Raw genomic sequence first — 8,755 nt, 5'->3', positions numbered from 1 at the left:
GGTGCATTTCATCGAATGGGGTTGTGGTTTAGTGGTATAACGTTCGCTTAGCATGCAATCGCATGCGAAAGGTTCCGCGGTTCGATTCCCCGCAACTCCAGTCTTTTTGCACCTTTTCTGTTGTACAAATTGTGTTTTTTTTTTGTTGCTGGACGGTTGGAAGAGATCCCGCTATCATGTATGACTGCAAGGTTTTGTTGTTGCTTATGCGCATATGAAGGCGGAGACTGCTAAGTGAACGAGAATCACCACTACATTTTGGACCATTCCCGGGATAATAACCTGGCTACCGATGGGTATCCCAAGCTGTAGGATGGGTGGAATTGGATTATGTAGTTACTCCCTCTTTCATAAAAGCCCAATCCAAGTTGTTCGGTTGGTTATATTGTTGGTGTTCAAATGCATCAATACCCGACAGCTGACTGCGTTCTATACGTACGTACATTGAATGTGACGATGGCATCATTAATCCCCATGTACCCACGGAGTATATGGCGGTTCATTCCACGCGGAATGATCGTCTAAGAGAGAGACGAAAAATTAAAAAGTTGATGGAGTCGCGGGGAATCGAACCCCGGACCTTTCGCATGCGATTGCATGCTAAGCGAACGTTATACCACTAAACCACGACCCCATTGCATGTTTTCTCAGCACATATTATGCTATACGAGCCAAGAATAGTAGGCAACAGCATTCACACGAGAATGATCCTGTGACAATGTAAACTATGCACTGCGCTCCCACCGGGGAAAGTCCAGGCCAACTCCCGCATGTCCCCATATGCTGCTGCGGATCAGCCGCGGCCCTTTATGTTTATCCTCATCCTATGGTTTTTGCCGGTAGCCTAGCGCAGCACGTCCAATCGCTTGGAATGTACCGATACTGCAGCTGGTTGTGCCATTGTCAGCAAGTGGGGTATCAGTACCTAGGCAGTCGAGTTTATAACACCAATAGGCCGCAGACCCTGCACCTGGGACCAAATCTTGCGGAAAGCTTGGTGTCATTGATGGAGCCAGTAGTTAACTAGAGACATAGGTGCGCTTTAAGATCCGAAAGGGCTTCGTGGCCACGGCATCCGAGGGCCGAATACTGAACGCTATACCTTCGTGTATGCAGGATGTCAAACAAGGGTTCACTCGGGCTGTGAGGCGCATGGGGACCACCCGATACTACCTAGGCTCCGAGGAACTATCCTACGGAGGAGCCAGTAAGAAGGGCCAAGACGCAGGGTCTTTCTAGTCCAGGCAATTTTAGCCTTCCATTGATCTTGCAACAAATACTATTCTATAGTATGAGCAAATTATCGGGCCCTGGACGATGAAACCCTCTGCTAATAATAAGCTCTTTTGACCGAGACCATTTGCCATTTCTACCAGGGGGTTGCATGCCGCCGTGCTTGACGTGGCCCTTGGTCTTATTATATTCGAGACCTCCAGGCGTCCGTCCCTGATATTTGCAACTCATCTCGCACCATGCCAGGAACCCCAATGAAAACTTCATAACAAAGGCATGCTTCCTCTTTCTTTCTTTCTTTCTCTCTTTCTTCTTTCTCTACATCCATGATGCTAACGTGACACCAGACCATGCCACTCGCAGGAAGCCCAACAAAGCAATATGATCCTGCCATCTCAACAGCAAACAAGACCCGAAACTGACTACGAGCGGTGGCTTTGTGACCAAGACAGTGCCTGCATTCCAAATACAAATCCTCAATATCACCCGCCTACCGCACACATCGACCAGGCGACACACAATGCCCAGCGACCTTTATCTGATCCGATTGAAGAGGTTCATCTGAACAAGGACCGTCCTCATGGCCGCTTTCTTGCCCCACCGAATATGCAGCCTTCCATCTCAAAGGGATTCGTCACCTATATGCTCAACCCGCCGCCTCAAATCCACCGCAGAGCAACACCAGCATGCCAGCTCTCGCTCACCTTTGTTGCAGTCGTCGTTATCATCAAGGCCATTAGGATTATCAAGAAGAGGGGGAAAAGTCGCAGGACAGTACTGCCAGTGACAGAAGAGCCTTTTGTATATGATCCTAGGTAGCTACGAATGAGTATGTCGAGCAAGAATTCATGGGATTGTACAGCGGCAATCGCGCCGGAGCCAAGATAAAATTTAATTACACGACCAAATAGTTCCCATACAAGACAGGAAACCAAAAAGCCACCCATCAATCGCCTGTAAGAGCAGGACTAGGTAAAAAAAAAAAAAAAAAAAAAAAAAAACAAAAAGCACTGGAGTCGCGGGGAATCGAACCCCGGACCTTTCGCATGCGATTGCATGCTAAGCGAACGTTATACCACTAAACCACGACCCCATTTGTTGAGATAGCCGCGACCAAATACACATCAGATTCCTGGGTTACTTTCAGTCAAACCTCTGCTGGATAATTGTGGAAAATAGTTGGTCGTCTTTTCTATAATTCTATTTTCGTTGCCAAATTATTATATCCTGGACTCGTTGGATTACCAATGCCTTCTAATTCCTGTCCTTGACTTGCTCATGGGTGTTCAACTGGCGATCATATTTTCTAGGCAATGGCAGATATATATATACATCCACACTGGGACCGAAGGTGGATCAGCGAGTACCATCCAATGAGGGTATTTATGCTGCATGAGACAAGTATACACTCCTCCACACAAACACGGTGCCTACTTAGCCTATATGACATGCTGTTCACACCCAGGCATGCAATGGCTGTGTTCGCTACCACTAGGTGGTGTCCCATGCATGGTGAGGGACACGTACCGTTGCCTTCTAATTCGCAAGTTCTTTCCCCCCCAGCGCATACTACAGTGAGTGGGTATAATCGATCAGTCTACGGTTGTTCCGAGCCGCATCTAAAGGCACTGAGAGAAGAGAACACCACAGATGAAGAGATGGCAGCGAAAAACTGGAGTTTTACTATCTGAAAGTGCCCTAAGCTGACCCGGGAGACACTGCTCCAAGATGGAAAGCGGACCGAATGGAAGTATCCATCGTATAGTCACCACAACACCGAGGGAGGTCTTGTAGGAGATGAAGGTAAGACTGCTAAGCGATGGCTGGCTGAGAGTAATAAGCTTGTTTTGTCGATCCCCCACCAAGCGAAGCCTTGCATTGGTATAAAAATGATTATTTGCTAATGTCAGATGGTAAAATCGAGCAGCTTTAGCAGCGGTATGGTGTTGCCCGATGCAGGTGCTTCGGCTCCAGCTGTATCATAGAGTAGAGTGATACTGTATGAAGTGGTCTGTGGACAGTTAAAAACTCAGTTGGTTGCTGCAGGTCGCCAATAGTGTCTAACTGAAGGTTATGCGCAAGGCACGGAACATGAGCTGCAGTTTCACTCTATCTAGTGAAGAGACAGACACGATGTGATGTGACACACAGTAAGGTGCCATGCCAATGTTTTACCTACTCTTATTTATTGAGAGACAACCATACGCCGTGCATTTGTTAATCGCTACTGATTCTCATTCTCAACTACTCAGAGATACTGGAGTATGAACCAAGGCAGCAAGGCAGGAACACATTCCCACGGGGTAATTTCCACACAACCGTCCCTCGTTCAAGTTAATGAGATGTCTCAGGGCAACGGTCGGGTCAGATCCTGGGGAGTCGATCTAGCAGGCCGACAATTTATCCCGAGTAGGACGACCGCGGTCGATACTGCAATAAATCGCAATAAATTGACCGTCCCTTCCGTATGATACGTGTTGGACCGGCGGAGTAGAGTTATCTCGCCTGAGGATAGACAGACAGCCCGAGTCATGCAGGGTGAAGATACCAGAGAGAGGACACGCGTGATGACATACCAGCGAGGAGATCTTGCTTGAAGAACCCCGTGGAGGTCCAATTTCTCGGTTTCAGACAGAGTCTAATTAACTGATTTTGTGTCTCGTTGGCCGACGTTAGTGGAACGTCTTGATGGAGTGATGGAGTGCATGGTGGAGGAGGTGAGGTCCACCGCCAGCTCCCACAAATGGCGTACATGACGCATGACAGAAGGCTCCAGCAAGGCCCATGAGCTCGTTGGAGCCATTATTAGGATGGCCGAGTCGCGTCCAAACGGCTGTTTTCTCCCTGCCGATCGTGGCACGCTACGCGGTAAGGGCTGGTACAGCAGGGATCGTCCGTGTCCGCTTGGCGATATAGTTCTTCCCCCGAAACCAATAGATTGCATGGGTCCCGATCGCGAACATGCCGATCGGGGGGCTGGTGGGGGTTCAACGGAGTCTTTAGGTCGCCCTCAGACTGTAGGAGACTGTTCTCTGTTGTAAGTCAGGGAATCCTTGAGAGGAGAGCCCAGGTGGAGGTGAACATAACATCCCTCCCTCCCTGCCACAAAACGGGGGTCTTCACGTTCTCAGCTTCTCTTTAAAGGGCCGCCATTCCAGGGAAAATCGGGTCTCTAATTATATTTGAGGCGGTGCCCCGTTTGAGTTCCCTGAACACCTGCACAGCGCCTCTCATAATGTCGGGACCGTCATGTCTGTCGAGCGCTGCAACGATATGCATCGGCGCATTGCTGGCCCTCAATGCCCACGCGAGCCCAACGTTAAAACGCAGTGTAATCCATGATTGGAACGAGGTAGGCGCATTCAGTTTATGCTTCTCCCGTCGCCGTCGCGGTTACTTCTCCCTTACCTGCAGTGCTTATGTTAATTTCTCTGCGCCAGATTACACCGTCTTCCAGCATCAGTTGGACACCCTGTTTCGACCAATATACCTGCGCAAAGCTCGAAGTTCCGATAGATTATAATGATCCGTCAGTGGGGACGACATCGCTTGCTTTTATCAAACTCGCCGCAGAGAAAGACCCGGACACGGCACCGAACCTGGTCATTAACAATGGTCTGTACTTGTCGCGGTCGAGTTTAGTATGGAGCGAAAGCTGACTCGCAAATTGCAGGCGGACCGGGCCAGTCTGGGATTAGTTTCTTAATGAGATTCCCATCACAATTGCGAGAGGCGTTTGGAGCCCAATACAACCTAGTCTCCTTCGATCCGCGGGGGGTGAACAACAGCGGTCTCAGCGTGGATTGTTTTGCCGGCGATACAGCTGCGCGGAAGCAATTTAGCACACAATACTACGGTCTAGTCTCTGACGCCTCCCGAAATGCGAGGCAAACCGAATTCAACGCCGCCACGGCCTACGGAAAGGCCTGTAGCAGCGCACTAGCCACAAACACATCCGCCAAATACATCAGCACGCCGGCTGTCGCTAGAGACCTGCTCACCTATGCTGAAGCGGAGAGCAATGCACTGGGGAACCCTGAAGGGAAGGCCAAGTTGTGGCTGTATGCTATGAGCTATGGAACGGTGATTGGGACGACGTTCGCGTCCATGTTCCCCAATAACGTGGGCCGGCTGATCATGGATGGCGTGTTCGACGACGAAGACTACTACAATGGGAAATGGGAATCGCACGGTTACGACGCCGATATGGCTGTGGTGTCATTCTCGAAATTCTGCCATGAGGCAGGCCAGGATACGTGTGCGTTTTGGAGTCCATCCCCGCAGAAAATCATGGATCGTCTTGATGGAATGATGGACAAGTTGAGGGGAAACAAGCCAGAAGTATATGCCAACCTGGTGCATACACTGATGCTGTCGGTCTATGCGCCGCTCATGATGTTCCCAAACCTAGCTCAAAGTCTCGCAATGTTGGAAAAGGGCAACTCGAGCAGTATTGCTGCCAGTGGCTCGTTTTTGAACCTGGGGAGTGACTCACAAACGCTGATCCCATGCATCGACAGCTATGGACTGGCAAGGCTGGATGCTCTGAACCAATATGACGATTATGCTTCTTTGCTCATCGACCAGAGCAAATACATCGGTCCTGGCATGGTTGGACTCAACCCGAGGACATTGTGTCACAATCTGGATCTTGATCTACCGATAGGGTCGAGTTTCGCAGGTGAGTTCCCACTGTGACTGGTATAATGCAGCGGATATTGATCTTGATATACAGGCTCCTTACCACCCAGCAGTAAGAATACTGCCTTTCCGGTTCTTTTTATTAGCAACACGATTGATCCGATCACGCCACTCAGAGGGTAAGTTGCCCGTTTGAATATCATTCCATGTTGCTAATACTGATTGTACGAAGAGCACAAAAGATGCACCGTGCCTTTCCTCAGTCGTCTCTCCTGACGCAGGAGAACGTTGGCGTAAGTTTACCCTGGCCTATGAGTTTGATGTAGTTCTAACGTGATACCAGCACACTGTCATTGCGGGTGCGTCCGAGTGCTTCATCCAGAATGTGCAGAACTATCTCGCTGGTACTGTTCCTGCGGACTCCGTGCAATGCGACTGGGATCGAATTCCGTTTAAGGATCCTACCTTCATGTCTCCGATATAAATCCGGTATTATAGCTCATGCCACATCATATAATGACTTGCCCTTGGAGTCTCGGTTGGACTTGCATATTATCGGTATATTTTGGTATAGAGATGCAGCATAACTCGTGACTGGCCACCGAGAAGCTCCACTGTTCTAGGGAGTCCTGGGCTCGCCGGACGATAGAAGACGAGGTAGATCAAAACACCGTTATCTCTATCAAACACACCAAGGATATCCCAGTGGCAAGGCAAACACGAACTACTTACTAGTCACTCCGTAGCGTCGGTCGGTCTCCGCATTCTTGCCCCATCCGGGAAGATGTTATCGTCCTCCATGCAACATCACGCAGTCTCCACCGCCGCGTAACATGGTCTATGAGGTACCTAGTAGTACAGGGAACCTACGGAAGGTGTTTTCTGTGGTACTCGACCCCTCACGAGACAATCTCTCCTCCTTATGCATCTATACAATTCGCTATCTGCTCATGTGGTCCTAGCTGCGGCGTTGACATTCTATCCTGGGATAGACCAGCCTTAGACCATGAGGAGAAGCTCTTATCAGTGCCATGCATCTTAATCTTCCTCCGGCTGCAGATAAGAACCCTAAGCTCTCTTGCCCAATGCTTATAACGCTCAAAGCGCCATCATGCCGTTCGATGTCGCTTCTTCCCACGTCTAGTCATGGGCAGTACTTTGAGATACCATGGATTTGAATGAGAAACTACCTGAAAAGACATCGGCGCAGGTTTCTGCCGATGTGGAGGTCGAACAGGGTCGACTGGAAGAGACTACACAAGATATTGATAATGTCGAGGAGAAGGAGTATGACTATGATTCTGAACGCTCACCCTTCCCCGAGGGTCCGTACATGACCTCTTTTCTACACCTTCCTCACATCTAACGCTCTACAGTTCGAGCGGTCGTCCCGGAAAAGGATGACCCAAGTATGCCGGTCAACACCGTCCGGATGTGGCTTCTTGGGGTTGTCTTCACTATCCTCGGGTCTGGAATCAACCAGTTCTTCTCTCTGCGATATCCCTCCGTCCACATCGTTTCCCTAGTGGCCGAGTTGCTTGCCTACCCCTGTGGCGTCTTCCTGGCCAAAGTCCTCCCATTGACGACCATCCGCCTGGGTCCCTTGGGGACATTCTGTCTCAATCCCGACCGCCATTTCAACATCAAAGAGCACGCCGTGATCGTCATCATGAGCAATGTCTCCTTTGGATATGGCAGTGCCGACGCCACCAAAATCATCCAAGCCACCAGCCCCAAGTTCTACAACTTCGGCCTGTCGGCGGGCTTCTCCGTCCTGGTCGTCATTTGCGCCCAGCTGCTGGGCTTTGGCGTGGCCGGGCTCGCAGCGCCCTGGCTCGTCGAACCGGCCAGCATCATCTGGCCGCAGGTGCTCTCCAACTGCGCGATGCTGGAAACGCTGCACTCGCGCGCCAACTCGGTCGCCAACGGCTGGCGCATCTCCCGGCTGCGCTTCTTCCTCTACGTCACCGCCGGCGCCTTCATCTGGTACTTCTTCCCGGGGCTCATGTTCACCGCGCTGTCGTACTTCACCTGGGTGTGCTGGATCGCGCCGCGCAACGTCATCGTCAACCATCTCTTCGGCATGCAAACCGGTCTGGGCCTCAGCCCGATCACCTTCGACTGGAGCCAGATCGTCTACAACACCAACCCGCTGCTGTCCCCCTCCTGGGCGGCGCTGAACGTCTTCGCCGGCTTCGTCATCTTCTTCTGGGTCGTCGTCCCGGGCATCTACTACTCCAACACCTGGTTCACATCCTACCTTCCGCTGATGACGTCCGATGTGTACGACCGCACAGGGCAGGTCTACGACTCGCGGCGGGTGGTCGGCGCCGACAAATCCCTCGACGTCGACGCCTACCGCAGCTACTCGCCGCCGTACCTGCCCGCGACCTTCGCCTTCGTCTACGGGCTCTCGTTCGCCTCCATCACCGCCGTGCTCTCGCACATCGGCCTCTGGCACGGGCGCGACGTCTGGGCCGCGCTGAAGGGCCGTAACAAGCTCGACGTGCACGCCCGCCTCATGCGCGCCTACCCCAAGACGCCCTGGTACTGGTACGCCGCCATCATCGTCGCCATCATGGCCGTCGCCATCGCCGTCGTCGAGGTCTACGACACCCAACTCCCCGTCTACGGCGTGTTCCTGGCCCTCTTCATCCCGGCCCTGTACATGATCCCCTGCGGCATCGTCGAGGGCATCACCAACGTCAACGCCAACCAGATCAACGTGCTGAGCGAGTTCATCGGCGGCTACATGTTCGAAGGCAAGCCGCTGGCCAACATGCTCTTCAAGATCCTCAGCAGCGACGTCGTCGGCCAGGGTGTCTACTTCGCCATGGATATGAAGCTCGCCCACTACCTCAAGGTGCCCCCGCGCACCCTC

The 8,755-nt window shown here is 51.7% G+C and overlaps 3 protein-coding genes and 3 non-coding genes across 6 annotated transcripts in view; 3 read left to right on the top strand and 3 right to left on the bottom strand.

The window, feature by feature from the left end:
* Window positions 1-17: 17 nt before the first annotated feature.
* On the top strand, window positions 18-100 carry ATEG_10533. The gene has a single exon. It is a non-coding gene; the product is annotated as a tRNA-Ala (tRNA).
* A 452-nt stretch (window positions 101-552) lies between these two features.
* ATEG_10532 lies at window positions 553-634 on the bottom strand. The gene has a single exon. It is a non-coding gene; the product is annotated as a tRNA-Ala (tRNA).
* Window positions 635-1,614: 980 nt separating this feature from the next.
* Window positions 1,615-2,052, top strand: ATEG_06138 (uncharacterized protein; the record flags this gene model as incomplete). Its single annotated transcript, XM_001215316.1, has 1 exon — window positions 1,615-2,052. The coding sequence occupies one exon, from the start codon at window positions 1,615-1,617 to the stop codon at window positions 2,050-2,052; it is 438 nt and encodes a 145-aa protein (XP_001215316.1).
* A 192-nt stretch (window positions 2,053-2,244) lies between these two features.
* On the bottom strand, window positions 2,245-2,326 carry ATEG_10531. The gene has a single exon. It is a non-coding gene; the product is annotated as a tRNA-Ala (tRNA).
* A 2,142-nt stretch (window positions 2,327-4,468) lies between these two features.
* On the top strand, window positions 4,469-6,358 carry ATEG_06137 (alpha/beta hydrolase; the record flags this gene model as incomplete). The annotated part of the gene is made up of 6 exons (XM_001215315.1): window positions 4,469-4,585; window positions 4,674-4,848; window positions 4,907-5,914; window positions 5,969-6,053; window positions 6,107-6,167; window positions 6,218-6,358. The coding sequence occupies 6 exons, from the start codon at window positions 4,469-4,471 to the stop codon at window positions 6,356-6,358; spliced, it is 1,587 nt and encodes a 528-aa protein (XP_001215315.1).
* Window positions 6,359-7,396: 1,038 nt separating this feature from the next.
* The window catches only part of ATEG_06136 (putative RNA annealing protein Yra1), a gene marked incomplete at both ends in the record, with an annotated part of 3,086 nt that continues 1,727 nt past the window's right edge, over window positions 7,397-8,755 (bottom strand). Inside the window, one exon of the mRNA XM_001215314.1 lies at window positions 7,397-8,697. Within this exon, the coding sequence (XP_001215314.1) occupies window positions 7,397-8,697 (1,301 nt within the window). The remainder of the gene's footprint in view (window positions 8,698-8,755) is intronic.

The sequence above is a fragment of the Aspergillus terreus genome, genomic scaffold, assembly GCF_000149615.1.
Source record: "Aspergillus terreus NIH2624 scaffold_8 genomic scaffold, whole genome shotgun sequence".
NCBI classification, from domain to species: domain Eukaryota; kingdom Fungi; phylum Ascomycota; class Eurotiomycetes; order Eurotiales; family Aspergillaceae; genus Aspergillus; species Aspergillus terreus.
This window is presented reverse-complemented; position numbering and strand designations above follow the sequence as displayed.